The 17,384-nt window shown below is 40.8% G+C and overlaps 1 protein-coding gene across 1 annotated transcript in view; it reads right to left on the bottom strand.

Moving 5' to 3' along the window:
• Positions 1–14,155, bottom strand: part of RNF114 (ring finger protein 114) — a 420,507-nt gene extending 406,352 nt beyond the window's left edge. The window contains exon 1 of the mRNA XM_044089941.1: positions 13,975–14,155. Coding sequence (XP_043945876.1) covers positions 13,975–14,090 — 116 coding nt within the window. The 5' untranslated portion in view covers positions 14,091–14,155. The remainder of the gene's footprint in view (positions 1–13,974) is intronic.
• Positions 14,156–17,384: the final 3,229 nt, after the last annotated feature.

The following is a 17,384-nucleotide window of genomic DNA, read 5'->3' as shown; positions in this document are numbered from 1 at the left end:
CACCACTGACATCAGTGGGGAACGTTCACTGTGGAAAAAAGACAGTCTTTTCAGATGCAGTCCTCTGTACCAAGCAGAATTTCCCTTAAGGAGCACAGAGAATGCACACTCCAGTTCTGGGGCTCGGCTTCCTCTCCAGGCTCCAAATAAGACTCCCACTGACCACTATAGAGCACAGTCCTTAGCCAGGTGTTCCAAGCTAAGTCCTCCACCACCCTCTCTGAAATCAGTGCTCTCAGTGTCTCTATTCAAAGTAGCTGTCACACACACTCAATAACCGCTCTGCCACCTTCACCGAGACTATAAGGTAGATCTACTGCCACCACAACACCTGAAGCCAGCTACTTTAAGGCTCTTACCAGGGTACCCAATTACATTTAATAAAATGAATACTTATACAAATGGTAGTGTTTAACTATGCAGAAGACCTTCAGGAACATGTATTCACAGTCCCACTAAATAAATGCAAGTACTCTCAAAGGTTAAATATCTTTCTAAAAGATCAGCCACAATGAAAGGTTTAGATATATTTAATAACAAATGACAAAATAAAATGCTGAAAATCTATTTACAATAAACACCAGAGTTTCAATCACAAAACACATAGATGGAACGACTCTGACAGATACAGGAAAAAAAAACATTTAGCTAATCTCACTACATTTTAACTGACTGAAGAATTACTGTTCCATAGTTACTTACTAAGCAAAGCAAGATGAAAGTGGATGAGTGTCTTGTCAGGTCCAAAAACAGTGCACTCATCACATCTCTCACTAGTATTCAAATATAATTTCAGTGCTAGCTACAGAATGACATCACATCTAGTTACCTGACTCTGCGGTTCCCACACTATTCTCACTAGAAACCATCTAGCACTGATGTGTCAGAATGCACACAGAACTTTAGCTAAGGTTTACTACATCACCTAGAAGCTGTAAAAATTCCAACACCCTTCCTACAGAAACTAACAAGCCATTCTCTGGCACCCCAGGTAGCAATTAGTCCACCACCAAGAACAACAGAGCAAGATCCACAACCAGGCTTTTCACAAGCATTGGTGTCTCTCTAGCTGCAGACTTGTGAGATCAAAATCTTTATGGTCTAAACCAAGTCATTTAATTTCAGGCTATTTTTCTTAAGATTAGCTGGGCTGAGCTTAACCCCCTTCCTTCAAGTATCCGTTAAAATATATACATTTCACCAGTTACAATAATACAGTCTGACATACATCCATTTCTTTTCTGTCCAAAAAAACCCACTATTTATTTAACACAAACAACTTTACAAATACATTTTTAAATACAATCATCTGTACAAATCAGTTTGATATTCAAATTACATACTTTTTTTACTAAGCTCCAGCTAGCTATGCTGGCATATGTTACATATGCACTGCCCTACTCCTCCTGGCAGAGCTGGCACCATCTCACATCATCACATCTCACCCACTTTTGAAGACTCAAGCTAGTTTTTCAAGTGACCCTGGAGGAACATCGCTGGAGAAAAATGATCCTGTCTGGGAAAACATTAACCCATACCCTGTCTTGACAGCCCATCTGTATTGGCATTGCTGACCCCACTACATTGCTACACTCATGTCATATGCCTCCAACCCTAGGCTCTACCTTAATTTATCATTTTGCTTGCTGGTTCAATGTAGCCATGTTAAGGGATTATGGTCTGTAACCACAGTGAATTTCCTTCCATATAGATAGGGCTGAGGTTTTTGCAGTGCTCATACTATGGCTAGACATTCTTTTTCTACAGCTGCATAACATTCCTTCCTGGGTTGGAGTCTATGGCTGACATACACAACAGGGTGCTCTTTTCCCTCTAAGGAAACCTGGTTGAGTACAGCCCCCACTCCATGGTTTGAAACATCCACATGCACAATAAATTATTTGTTGTAATCTGGACTTGCTAGTACAGGGGATCCTTCCAAAACCCCTTTAAGCTTCTGGAGTGCCTGCTCACAAGCTGGGGTCCACACAGCTTTTATCTTTTTCCTCATCAGGTCTGTGAGGGGAGCAGCTATCTGTACTAATTGAGAACAAATTTCTATAGTACCCCGCTGTCCCCAAGAATGCCCTCAACTGCTTTTTGGTAACATGGGCAGGCCATGCCCGAACAGCTTCCACTTTGGCAGGTTCTGGCCTAATCTTACCACTCTCCACTCTATGTCCCAGGTAAGAGACCTCTGCCATATCCATCTGACACTTACTGGGCTTAATGGTCAACCCCACCCATTGCATTCTGCCCAGGACCTCCACGACATGCTAAAGGTACACTTGCCAGGAATGGCTGCAAATGACAATATCGTCTAGGTAAGCAAGGACATAATCTCCTGCTAGGATATGATCTACCAGCATCTGGAAGGTTTCTGAGGCATTTGTCATCCCAAAGGGGCTTACATAATCCGAAAAGAGTCACAAAGGCTGACCTCTTCTCTAGCTATGGGAGTCCAAGGCACCTGCCAGTAGCTTTTGATCAGATACTTAGCTGCTCTAAGGCTTCATCTGTCCTAGGCATGGGGTAAACATCTGACTCAGTGTGACTGTTTAGTTTTCTGTAGTCCACACAGAACCTGGTGATGCCATTCCTCTTTGGTGCCAGCACCAGTGGGACGGCCCAAGGACTGCAGGACTCCTGGATTACTCCAAATTCCAACATTTCCTGTATCTGCTCCCTCAGAGTCTGTCGGACTCACTCGGGCACCCTGTAAGGGGCCTGCTTGATATGTCTTTAAAGTCCTGTACTCACATGGTGCTGCACCAGGTGGGTGCATCCAGGTTCCCCAGTGAACATGCCCCCAAACACCCACTAACACTGTTCAGATTTTTCAAACCTGGGTAGGGGATAGCCACTGGGACACCACTATCCCTTCCAAGGAGGAGCCAGTCTGAGCCTCACTGAGATCAGTCACCAGATCCCCCTCAGACTACTCCTGCCACCCACTGTAAATAGTAAGAACAAGGGCCTCCCTATCCTGGTAAGGCTTCATCATGTTAACATGGTACAGTTTGTGCCCCTGCCTAGCAGTTTTACCATATAGTTAACATCACTGACCTTTCTTACCACTTTGAAGGGTCCTTCCCAAGTTGCCTGCAGCTTACTGTGTCTGACAGAAATGAGCACCATAACCTACTGTCACACAACATACTCTCTGGCTCCAGCATTCCTGTCACACCAGCCCTTTTTCTGTTGTTGGGCTCCTGCTAGGCCAAGCCCATCAGCTCCTTAAGCCTTGTCCTGAGGTTTAGGACATATGCCACAATAGACTCCTAGTAGGATTCACACACACCCTCCCACTCACCAAGAATCAAATCAAAGGGCCCCCTCACTCTATTGCCCATACAGCAACTCATATGGATTCCTGGGGCAACTCTATGTATGCAAACAGATGAGGCAAATATTTGTCCCCACTCTACCTTAAAATCATCTGCAAATGCACTTGGCACGGTCTTCAATGCAGAGTTGAACCTCTCCACAAGACCATTAGTCTAGGGGTGGTATGGAATAGTCCTTAGGTGCTACACCCCACAGCGCTCCCACAGACAAGCCAGCAGGTCTGACATGAAATTGGCACCTCTGTCAGTCATTATTTCTCTTGGGAAACCTATCCTACTGAAAACATCTAACAAAGCCTTTGCCACCTTCTCTGCCTAAATGGAAGACAGAACCACTGCCTCAAGGTATCTAATAGCATAATCTACTACCACAAGGATATATTTTTTCCATATAGAACATAGGGTACTCAGAGGCCCCACAATATCCACAGCTACCCTCTGAAATGGGTCCTCAATCACAAGCAAAGGCATCAAAGGAGCTTAGACCTTGTCTCTTACCCTGCCTACTTTTTAGCACTGCTCACAGGTTCTGCAGCCCTTGCAATCCCAGGCCAATACAGTTCGGCATGATACATCTCTTGGTATGCTTTATGCCCATATGACCTGCAAAAGGAATGTCATGGGCTATGGCAAGAAGTGCCAGACGGTAGGCTCTGTGCACTACCAACTGCTGTACTACCTCACCTTTTAGCCTTCCCTAAGGGGTCCAATCTCTATACAGTAACCCTTTGTTCCAGTATACAGACTCCCCTTTTCCTTGAGAATCAGGTGCCTCATTAGCTACCTTCCTCAAGCCTCATAATGTAGGGTCTGAGAGTTGAATCAGGTGCCTCATTAGCTACCTTCCTCAAGCCTCATAATGTAGGGTCTGAGAGTTGAGCCTGTCTCAACTCAGCCTTTGTGACCCTTTCCTGCTACCCTTCTACAGGATGTCTGGTATCATCCGACAGCGGTGCCTCACTGTCAGCCAAGGCACTACCACTCACCTCTGTCCTTGCAGTCACCCCATCCAAGAGAACATCAGTACTTATCAACAGCTGTGGCTCACCTTCAGGCTCACTGCTGAAACAGTAGCTCTCCTCCCTGAAATCGTTACACTACCAACCCCGGCTTCAGGTGTGGGGTCTATCTGGGTCTCCCCCAGGCTACCAGACCCACATGCCTATCTCCAAGCCTGACTGTGTGTAACTGCATGCACAAAGGGTACTTTATTATCAAAATAATTCCCTAGCAAGGCATCTGCATAGATATCCTCAAACACATCTACTTGCTTGCTTTCTTTTTCATCCTTCCAGTCAAGGAAAACCCTGGCCAAAGGTATCCGGAATGGGGTCCCTCAAAGCTCTGAAGTGGACTGCCAAAGCAAGTAGTGCTCCTCTTTAATACACTACAGGCTTCACAATGGTCATGTCAAAAGCTGTCTCTCTCTTGGTAGTGGTCTGTTTTCCATCCACTAAAGACAGGATACAAACTCTGGTGATAGAATGGTACCCCTGTTGTCTTCAGACAACTTGCCACTGGCATGCTGTTATTCCCACTTGCTGGTTCCCTCACTTTTTGCTCCCCACCTTGCTTCAGCGGACATTTGTATGCTACATGGCCCTCTGGTTACATTTAAAACATCTAAACCTTGATCCTGGCCATGTACCAGAATTAGTGGCTTCCCCTTTCACTGGTGTACTCTGTTGAGGTGGTTTAGTCTACCCACCATGGGTTCCCTTATATCCATGTGCAGCACTCAATATCCCCTTCTTGTGAAATGGTGCCCTGCTTGCCAAGTACAGAACACCCTTTTCTCCCCAGCTCATCTGCAGAGTTACACTCCCGGTCTGCCAACCTGATTCTCGTCATCAGGCAAAGTGCTAAGAGTTTTATTCCTTACCAAAAGGTCTTCCAACCTTTCAAAAAGTGGTAACCAGACACCCACTCACCCACCTATTTCCTAAGTCTAGGATCACAATTGTTTTTCTGTAAGCTTCAGGTGTTAACTAAACATATTCCAATAAACATTTTTTAAATTACAAGGTTAAAGAACCAGTATCAGACAATTTAGAAGCAGCAGTTACAGCTTTACCAGGGAGTAAGGGGGTGAGTAACCGTACCCAGAGCCCTTGATCAACATCATACTGTTTACATACTCTTCAAATACATGAAAAAAAAACTATCAAGATGTTCACCTTCTGTATACTGTGGAAGAAATTTATCGAACTTTGTTGCTTCTGGGATTCCGTTATTTCCTTCCCCATTACCTCCATGTCCCTGTCAAAAACTGTCCCTCTCATGTTGACATCGCTTTTCATTTTCTTCAGCCTCCAAATGCCACAGTCTCTCTGCTCATTCTAATCCATACGTTTCGCCTCCAGTTGATGTGTCTAACTCCAGGATGGGTTTTAAGTTCTCCAAGGAAAAGGTGACCTGTCCTGGTTGAGGAATGCACCCCCCCCCCCCAATCACCAGACTGATTGCCTTTCTGGTTGCTACTCTATACTGCAGCTTCAACTAAGGCTGAAATAATTTCTTCTTCAATCAGGCTGGCCTGCACCAGTCCTTTGGATTTGTACACCTTAGCCAAATGGTTCACTGTCAGCTTGCCATAATCATCTGCTGACATCTTTGCCTGCTTTCCCTGACTAAACTAAACTAAATGTTGTTGTATCTTTCAGCTTTTCCCGGTTAGGGGTCGCCACAGCGGAACTCCAGTCCGCTAATGATTGCCAGTAGATTTTTACGTACCGACTTGCCAGGTCTGACGCACAACCTTCAACGAAGGTACGCCCATTCACGCATGTCTCCACACAGAAGATGCTTTAGCTGAGAATCGAACAGAACGTCTTACTGTGAGGCGACAACGCTACCGCAGCACCACCACCGCAGCTTACCAAACTAAACTAAATAAATAAGTAAAATAAAACTGTTGTGAAAAATGAAATTTTGTATGTTTACCTTGTGGCTTCCAAGAGTAAACACACCTTTAGTGACAACTGCTTACAGGCTACAGAAGTTCAATTAATATCCACACCGCTGCTCACTGATATAGGAGGTCCATTCTCTGGCCAGTGATCAAGGAGCCTCAATCCTCATCACCGACATCACTGGGGAAAGTTCACTGTGAGAAAACAGACACTATTTTCCGATGCAGTCCTCTGCACCAAGTACAACTTTCCTTAAGAGCATACAGAGAATGCACACTCCAGTCCTGGGGCTGGACTTCCTCTCCAGGCCCCAAATAAGACTTCCCACTGACCACTATAGAGTGGAGTCATTAGCCAGGTGTTTCAAGCCAAGTCCTCCACCACCTTCTCTGTGAAAACCAGTGCTCTAAGTGTCCCTGTTCAAAGTAGCTGTCAAATACACACACCGAGATTTGATTTTCTCACAGACACACACCTGGGAAAGGCTGGCACAGCTTACCCACCCTGTCACATCCACAGAGTCTATAAAGGTAGATTTACTGCCACCATCTACTTTAAGACTCATACCAGAGTACCCAATTACACTTAGTAAAATTAATACTTACACAAATGGTACTGTTTAACCAAGCAACAAGACTTTCAGGAACATGGAGCCACAGTGCCACTAAATAAATGCATGTACTCTCAAAGGTTAAATATTTTCTAAATGACAAGCCACAAAGAAAGGTTTAGAAATATTTAATAATAAATGTGAAAATACTGAACATCTATTTACATTAAACACCACAGTTTCAATCACAGAAAATATAAAAAAACAGATGGAAAGACTCAGACAGATACAGAAATTGAGCTAATCTCGCTACATTTTTAAATGACTGAAGAATTACCGTTTCCTAGCTACTTACAGGCAAGATGAAAGAGGATGAGTGTCTTGTCAGGTCGAAAAACAGACTGCACTCCTCACATCTCTCACTAGTATTCAATGGTGGCTACAGAATGACATCACATCTGGTTACCTTACTCTCCATTTCCCACACTACCCTCTCACTAGAAACTGAGGCAGGATCTGGTACTGGTGTGTCAAAATACACATAGAACTTTAGCCAAGGTTTATTACAGCATCTGGAAACTGTAAAACAATTTCAACACTTCCACCCTTCCTGCAGAAACTAACAAGCCATTCTCTGGCACCCCAGGGTAGCAAATAGTTCATCACTAAGGACAATAAAGCAGGATCCCTGCTCAGGCTTTTTAGACATTGCATCTCTGGCTACATTCAGACCTTTGAGATAAAATATTTATGGCCTAAACCAAGTCATTTAATTTCAAGCCATTTTTCTTGAGGTTAGCTGGGCTAAGCTTAACCCCTTCCAGTATCCTCAGTTAAAATACATACATTTCATCAGTTACAACAATGCAGTCCAACATACGTGTATATATTTTTTCTGTCGATACATTTTGAACACAAACAGCTTTACAAATACATTTTTTAACACAAGCATCTGCACAAATCAGTGTGATATTCAAATGACAATTCTTTACAAAACACCAGCCAGCTATACTGGCACATTACACATGCACTGCCCTACTCCCCCTGGCACAGCTGGCACCTCATCACCACAGGGGTCAACGTTGTACATGGAAAAAATATAGTGCAATTAGAAACTCATTTATCTATTGCATAAACTAAAAAAAAGGACAAAATGCATTTAACTGTTTAGGATAGCACACAACTGTTTTCAGAAACCACTGTACCATTTCAAATGTAACTTTCAAAACTTGTCTAGACATACATAAACACAGACTCTATGAAATAGGCACGGTCCTGTACTTTAACTGTCAAAACTGATACACCAGTAACTAAGAATGTTTTCAATGTTTGACTTTCAAAAACTCATTCATTGCATCAGACATTGTAACACCTTTTTACAGTATACAATTCAAGCAAGTAATGCTGTTTTAACAGTCATTCATCTTAAAAGAATGATTCTACTATTGGTGGTCAATACTGGCAATCAAGACACCAAATACCAAAATAATTTTCATACTAAGCAGAAGAGATACAGTTGTTGTTTGCCTTTCGGTTTTTCCCGGTTAGGGGTCGCCACAGCGGAACTCCGGTCTGCTAATGATTGGCAGTTGTTTTTTATGCTGTCAAGTTGCCAGCCCAACGCCCAACCTTCAATTAAGGCATGCCCATTCAACACATATCTTTCGAATGCCCACTCAACCGTGGGGAGAACATGCAGACTCCAACACAGAAGGCACTCTCAACCCAAGCCGAGAATCGAACGGGAGAACCTCTTGCTATGAGGCAACAACACTACCACTGCACCACCACGGAAGTCAAGCAGAAGAGATACAGTACTCTTATTAAATTAAAAACTGAAGTCATATTCATCAGCTATTGTTCTAAACATCTATTCTAATCCAACCACAAGCCAAAAGAACTAGTGAGACAGTGTCACCAGAAATATAAAAGAAAGCACTAGCATTACAGCAACAGAAAGGTCAGGAAGCTCAACCCTGAAGTGGAACAGTCTATGTTACAAACACAAGTACACCAGAACTAATACTAGCATCTATTCTATCTGTAAACTATTGTGAACCGTCAAGGATCACAAATCACTACAGCAAACAACTGATGCACCTCAACAAGGAACACTACTCTTCTGAAATATTTACATACCCAACAGCAATCAAAGACCGGCACACACCACTGATTATAATCTTGTTTTTGAATTAGACTTTTCCCCAAACCCTTCCGATACGGAGAAGCAGACCGATACTAAATCTTCAGAGTGATTAGACTGGCTTATCTGAAAGACTGTACACTATTTTGTTTTCCATGCAAATTTGACAAAATCTAATGAATACAGAAGCCTAGTCATAGTGAAGTGGTAGAGTGCATACAATCAAAATGTTGTTTTACTGCATTACCATTTAATTCACACCCTCAACTATATTCAAGTTGCTTCACTCATTAATCATTTTATCTCCTTGCACTGTCCGTAACACTCAAGTGCAAGAATGTTTTTCAACTACTGTAGCAGACCAAAAATAAAGGGCAAAAACTGAAAAAAAAATGCACACTGGACTGTAATGAAAGAAAAAAGTCACTCAAGTGTTATAAGAAACCAAGCACATACACAAACTGCTACAAAATCCACGATCAAACTGGAGAAAGGAAAGTCTGAACAACAAACAAACCAAATGTTGTTCAGACTTTCCTTTCTCCAGTCTGACCACTCAAGTGTTATGCCTGAACTGATTCAAGACCAATGGATGGGCAACTTTAAGACACAGACCAATGTGGTGCAATCATGACAAGAAACCACAGTAATTATTAGTACATTTTATCAGGTTTAGGGTAGTGCTGAAGTATTTAGGGAAAACAGGCCACTGGAATGGAAGGTCAGGATGACTCGACCTAGAATCACTACACTCACTGGAAGCGCTCTGCAAAAAAAGAGTCAGCAGTGGACCTACAACTACCTTGTGGAGCTGCAGCCATGTTTACTAAGAATTACTTGCACTGCAACTTCATGACTGGTTCCTTATTGGAGGCCAGAATGAGCTATCTTACAGCAGCATTTACATTCAAACTAGCAACCCCATTCACATTACGCATATCAGAATAGAGTATGAAATCAGTGAAAGTACTAAATGAACACTGTCAAATGCACACAGGTCAAACGGGTAGTAGTGGTTGTTGAGATGTGAACAGAGTTTAAACACACTGTGGTTATTTTCTTAGTTCTGAGGAAAATGGGTTGCCAACTCAGCTACTGACTGGGACTTCTTCCACTCTGGAGTCTGCACATCCATGAAAAAAAAAAAAGTGTGCAGAGAAAGGAGTCAGCCTTACAACCCACTAAGTCACTCTACAGATGAGAAGAAAATGTCTATGTACAATGTCTTTGAAATGAACGGTCACAGATATTCTCACAAGCATTGATTAACTGGGCTAGGGACTAAAATCATGTGCTCGCAGAGCTAAAAAGCACAATCTGTAAACTGGTGAACTAGCCCACAGCTAAAAATGTTGGTTAGGACCACATATTCAGTGAAAACATATGCCATACTTTAAGCCTCCAAAAGGAGATTACTTCTTAGTCTACGTTACTAAGGTAGTCTGGGAAGTTAAACAAATTGTTTTTTTTTTTTTTTTTTTTTGAGGACAAGATACTGCAGGCAATGTTTTATTCAAGAAAGAGAGATTACAATGATTCAAGCAAAATTAATGAGTGGAAGGCTATGATGGCACTTTGGGCAATTGCTAAGTTTTGCCCTAACAAGGAATGTACAGTTGTGCTTTCAACAGACGTGACTACACTATAAATCTAAAAATCTTATTTAATATCTGCAGTTTGCCAAAGAGAGTCTACATTCCAAGAATGACATATGAGTACCCCATTTGCAAGTGTATATTTTGTTATATCGATAGCTGTGATACTCTGTGGCACATATGAGCAATGGAAACCAAATGGATACTATTTTTATAGATCTAACTAAAGCCTTTGATCCTGCTGACCATAATCTTCTCAGGATTATCTAACTGCCACTGGAATCAGCACCAAAACCCTCACAGGTTTTACAACTTCTTTCTCAAAAACGTTTTCATACTCAACATAAATCAACTTTGTAAAAAAAAGCATTGTCACACATTCACAAAGCAAAATTGTTTCCATTAAAGACCATTACTGCTACTTGAATCATTTCAAGATGCTTAACCAAGAACCTTTCCTATCCCAAAAGGCAACTATTACAAGGTGATCCTCCGGCTACGCTATTCAATCTTTCCCTTCCTCTTGTAATAACTTATGCTGCACTGAGCACATCTTCTTAGTCATGGCACCAAGCTTTAGAAATCCCTTCTCTCACAAACTGAAACAAACCCAGCCCTTTGTCCTAACTTAAAATCCACCAAAAAATCAGTTTCCATGCCACAATCACCGTTTAACTTATCACATTTATCCTGGAATCTCTCAACTTCCATATTCTTCTAGTTAATTCCATAATTGGGATTTGAGAGTTCCTTTATTTGTATTCTTCGTTTGCTTAAATGTAAACATTGTATACTACATTTCTCACTGGTCTGGAACTTTGACGTCTGAAATCATTCTGATATTTATGTAACTTTTACGCATGCTATATCATGTTGCTGACTTAGTTATTTACTACATAGGTCCTGGCCTAAAAATGGCCCATACAACTTAACTCTCTTGCCTGGTTAACAAAGTTAAATAAGGAAAAAAAAAAAAGAGATAGGGGATGACCTTCAGTATGGAAGAAAAGCACCAATGCTGGTTAAGCGAAAATCATATTCTGAACTTGAATTAAGTTGCTCCCACGAATGGTGAAGTTATAAGCCACATCTCGGGGACCTGGGAAATAACTGTGGTTCCAAACATCATACCTTAACAGACCTAAAAAGCTGACTCATAGATGGTATGGACATTCATTGAGTGTAGGAAGAAATAGCCAGGGAATTGTTATGGCTAGGCTTGTATAGGCCCTAGGGCCGATAGCCTAGTACCAACCTATAGTACTGAGGAGATGTGCCAGAGTGTAATTGGTAATTCTGGATGATGATGCAATGAAACAGGGCAACTCTACCAGGCAGTATAACAGTGACAGCACTCAAGGAGCTTTCAGGGACACAATCACCCTGCTGTAAATAAGAAAACTTTGTGTTCCAACTTTGAAAGATTCCCTCACTCTAGTAGCCACCCATCCAATTAAGATTGTGGATTGAAATACAGGTACTTTTCCATTAAACCCCTACCACGCATCTTGCTTTCCCAAGGGCTTTGTATCGGCATCACGCTTGGTCTGTCATGGACCTTTAACTAAACTAGTTGAGTTAGGCTGCCCACCGCCCAACAAAATATGTTCGGTTTTGGTGCCCCTCCACACAGCCCCAAAAAGAAATATTTTCACCCGAGCTATAACTCTGTTAATGGAGCATTCTTAGCTGTCTGCCTTCCCTATATAAAAAAGTACGGATGATTTTAACATTTGCAACAGTAGGTAGCTGCTTCTCACAAATGTTAACAACCAGCTTGCATCAGTTAAATCACAAATGTACAACTGTCATTCATTTACAAAACCATGATATCCAGAGGCTGATAAAGCAGTACTAGTAAATGGGAAAAGTAAATGACTAAAAATGAATAATGAGCATTATTTGATATGTTTTTGTTTTCTTGCATGACAAATTTTTTTCAAGTCAAGGCTAACATTTTGCATCGTTATGTTGTTGGATAACCTAATTATTTGAGGATTACCAATGAAAAACACTGAAAGCTGGGATACTCATAAAATGTGAAACTAAATTATATGCTTCACATCAGGAACAGTTAGTGTGTTAAGGGGAATTATGGGAAGATAGGATGAGCATATGTCTGTACCTAGGACTGATTAGTATGAAAATAGTCACTGCCCTATAGGTAATTTTCAGGAATATCCGGGCATAGCAAAGGAGAAAGACAAACAGGTATCATGAAACACAGATATCAAGAGGGCATAAATGTTCTAAATGAGCTGGGGACATTCACTGGAGGTGGAACGAGATGAAAAGAGGTTGAAATTAAATAATTTGGATAGAAAAATGGTCAGATAAAAAGTTACAGCAACAATACTTTATTTTTTTTTTGATAGCCAAGCAATCCTCTTCCGGCATGACACGAGTTTACACCTCAGGAACCCATCGGCCCCATGTAAGTTACATGATGTAACACTTTCTCCCTGGGGATGCACCACACTGCTGATGCGCGGCTGAGTATACTCAGTCCATGGGTCTGAAGGATCTGCACAGCTCGCTGAGGAATAAGACGAGACACGCCGATCTGGCACTGAAAATGCGTGGTAGGGGTTTAACGGAAAAGTACCGAAATACATTTTCACAATCATCTTTAATACCTTCAGGCATAGCATTTAATACTCCATCACCAAATTGTGGAACAGTACTTCTCATAACATGGAAAACAGGCAAAATGTACAACAGTTTCTAATAACCACATGTATAAAGCTCACATCAACAGTGGCTTTATACTTAAATTACTTTGAGTTATTATTTAGTAGAAACATTAAAAAATCATAACAGTGAATGTATCTCGAACTCTTTCCATTTGTAATGGATAATTTTAAGACTCAAAGTGAGGACCACTCCACATAACAACGCACAGTCGAGGGGCATTTCTACAGGTGCTGTGAAAATTAAAACGTTCTAGTCCAGTCTGAGAGCGACGACAGGCATGATGAGTTTACTTTTTACAAAACTGTGGAAAATTGCTAAGGCAGAAGGTACCTTTTATGGTGCTCCTTTCCACAAAGCCATGTTGGTAAGAACGGGGAAAATGTGAAAAACGGACACGAGTGTAAAAAGTGAAGAACGCAAATGATTTTTTTTTTTTTTTTTTTTTTGGACAAACTGAAAATCAGAACTACACACCCCATAATGCTTAAGGGGAAAAGGAAATCCTGTATATCGTCAATACACAAACGATCCATTAGTAAAAGTTATCAATAAGTAATCAAAACAAAAAGGACACCACCACGCTTAAATGTAGAACTTGCAACGTACATAGTGTGTGAAAATTATGTCAACACATTGCCACTTAATTTTCTTTAGAGATTTGTTGCTGCTTTCATTACTCAACGAAGACTCCCAGCAAGGATACTAAAAAAAAATAAGCTAGTTCCTCACTTACACATGACCACATTTCACTCGAATAGGATTGTCAAAAACTTCAAGACAGACAGGGCACAGAAAAGAGGACAAGGTTTCACTCGTTTCACTTTCCTCTTTTCCCACCGTCATCGCCATTACTGAAATTTGTGCCTCAGCAACAGAACCCTTTCCGCAAACTCCTCCTGACGTCACGTGCACGTGTTTCTACGTGTTGCTGGACCTAGTTTTTTCAGCCCAGGGAGTCTAGACTGCACCTAGTGAGATAGCTAGATTCTAGGGTACAGTGGGTCCACCTTTGGTGTGAGCAGGCTAGATTCCCCTTGGCTGAAATGACCTACCTTTCAGCCAACGGATTCTAGCCTGTATTACGTCAGAGGGCTAAATTCTAACGGGGAAGAGGATATTCTTTCCAGTAATAAACTCTTGCCCTTTTGCAGTGAACTCTCTAGAGTCCCTTACCTGAAAGGACCTGGTCATTAATAAACATGAGGTAGTCTGATGTAATACATATGAATAACATATTCTTTTCAGAGTATAGAATCTACCTTTTTCAAGACAGTAGACTGTAGGGGAGAAAAGAGTATCTTTTAGGAAACATGTTAGCTTCTTTATAAATATGTTACAGTCTACTACAAGAATAATTCTTCACATAATTCTCATCTAAAGCAGAGTAGATTACATTGTGTAAAAGACCAATTCAGAAAAAAAAGATTCTAGCTTGCACTTTACAAAATTAATCATGTTCACCTGAAAGAGTTACTGAAGTTAATATTATGTATAAAAAATGCAGTTGTTAACACAAAGCAGGGGCAGGGGAATAACTTTGTAAAAGAAGGTGAATTATATTGTGAGAGAAAGCAGTCTCTCTTATAGAATACATTTTCGAAGAGCACTATTTGGTCCCTTCAGTACAGATTTCTTTGGCTGAAGGGACCTGGTTCTTTCAGCAAATGGTATCTAGATGGTTCTTCATGACATGGATAAATTCTAGTGAGGAAAAGGACCTTCTTTCTGGGAATAGTCAAGCTCTTTGGTGTACAGTGACAGAATGACTAGCCTGCTGTATTTCAAAAAGTTACATTCTAGTGGAGGAAAGGGCTTTCCTTCTGGAAATAGCTTCTAGCTCCATTTGGTATACAGTGGAAGAAATGCTGATTTTTTTTTTTCAGGAAGAAGCTGCACCACATTATTTTGGCTGACTGCACTATCATGTCCCTTCAGACTAGAGTCTGATGGCTGAATGGACCTAGTCTTTTCAACCAAGGGAATCAAGCCTGTTCTTTGTGACACAGCTAAATTTTAGTGGGGAAAAATACTTAATTCCTGGAAATAGACTCTAGCCCCTTTGCTGTACAGTGGTAGGAATTAACCTTTTTCAGGAAGAAGCTGCACTACATTCTTTTGGCTGAGCATAATTTCTGGCCTCTTCAACACAGATTGCCATACCTGAAGGTCCCAAGTCTTTTCAGCCAAGGGAATCTAGCCTTCTCTATGTGAATATGCTAGATTGTAGTGGAGGAAAGAACTGTCTTTCTGGGAATAAATTCTTTCCCGTCTGGTGTACAGTGGCAGGAATGACCATCCTTTTTGGATATAGACGCACTATATTCATTTGGCTGAGCATAATTTTAGGTCCCTTCAATACAGATTGTCAGGGATGAAGGACTGTGGACTTATAGCCTTGTGTATGTGAAAATCCTAAATTCTGGTGGAGGAAAGGGCCATCTTAATGGGAATAGTTTCTAACCCTTTTAGTGTACACTAGCAAGAATGACCTGTTTATTGAGTCCACTAGCATGTTCTCTATCACATGGCTAAATTCTAGTGTGGAAAAGGACCCTTTTTATTGCAATAAATTCTATCACCTCTGGCGTCCACAGGCAGAAAATAACTTTTTTTAGGAAAAAGCTGCACTACATTATTTTGGTTGAGCATAATTTCAGTTCCTTTCAACACCATTCTTCCTGAAGATCTCCAAATATATATCTGCAGAATAATACAAAATGATTTGAAAATGCTGACAGTCTGTCTTAATATACTATTACTGAGTAGCAATTTACTCCACAACAAGCTGGACCATTTAATTGATATGACTCAACCTGCATGACAACACTGCATAATACCATCATGTAAATTACCGCACTCAACAGCCCAAATGAATTTTAGAGTAACTTTGACCATGACCCCTGGAATTTAAGGGGTAATGTGGATGTAGATGGCCGTTTTGGTCTATTGAACAAATTAATGGCTAAAGAGGTCGCCCTTTATTTCGATACCAGATTATTAGAAAAATATCTTAGCCTGAATGTCACGCCGAGGGGGCTTCAAGTAGACAAGTTGCCAGCTGCACCTTTTTTGGAAGATGAGTCGGATTTATTGGAGGAGTGGAAACAAACATCTTTGCAATGTACTTTGGGTTGGCTTCGTACGCTAGTTAAGTGCAATAAAAGAACTCATGACAAATTGAAACAAGAAATTTCTATGCTACAGAATGAACTCTTAGCTGAAGTTAATTATAGAGTTCAAATGGCTGATATTAACGAAAAAATGAGTAAATTGGAAGCTGATATAGTGCTTAAGAAGCGTGCCAAACTAGTCCGGGACTTAAAGGACTATGATACCGGCATCATTTTCAGCTGGCAGCGTGAACCTGTACGCAACCAATCCAGGGGAAGGAGTTGGACACGAGGTTCCAAACGAAGAAATGTTTCAGCTTCCTCCTTTTCGTCCACGGAGCATAATGCTGTAGTCAAAAATGTTTCTTTTGCTAGGACCGATACAACCAGTCGGGCTTCGAATAGGGATGTTTCCGAAGCCCTTGGCAAAGCTTCCAGCTCTAATTCCACTAACAATGCGAATTTTCAAAATGACAGTCGAAATAGGGGAAGGAGTGGAAGAAATGGCCGTAAGGGTCGTTACAAGTGAAGGTTTGACAGAAAGTTTACATAGAAATTCTTCAAATGCTTTTCCATTGCAATGTGTAAATTTGTCTGATTTGCACTTGGATAATAATATGTTGAATGTATTAAGTAAAGGGAGTAAATTTGTCCCTACTTTCTTTCCTACATTCGCTGATATTTACTTAGAAGTCAAAACATTTATTAGGAAATTATTACTTAGAGTTTATTATAAAAAAGTTGTTAATCAGCATATTTCAAGTGTAGAAAATGTTAAATACTCTGGAGAAATTGAACTTGATGACAGTCTTATGAATTTATCTATATACAATTATGAATATGATGATTATGTTTTTGAAGAAAATAATGAATGTTCATCATGTTTTGAAACTGATAGAGTTTATAATGTAAATTATATGACTGGTTATGGCAAGTTGGAAATGCCAAAGTTCAAAAATGTGAAAAGCAATTTTACTCCAGCAATTTCAGTTCCAGCAATTACAATTTTTCAAAAGGTGCTTCTTAAAGAAAT

This window comes from Protopterus annectens, chromosome 12.part0 (genome assembly GCF_019279795.1).
Source record: "Protopterus annectens isolate FY-2018-M chromosome 12.part0, PAN1.0, whole genome shotgun sequence".
Classification (NCBI taxonomy): Eukaryota; Metazoa; Chordata; order Ceratodontiformes; family Protopteridae; genus Protopterus; species Protopterus annectens.
The sequence above is the reverse complement of the archived record's forward strand: the minus strand, read 5'-3'. Positions and strand labels throughout refer to the sequence as shown.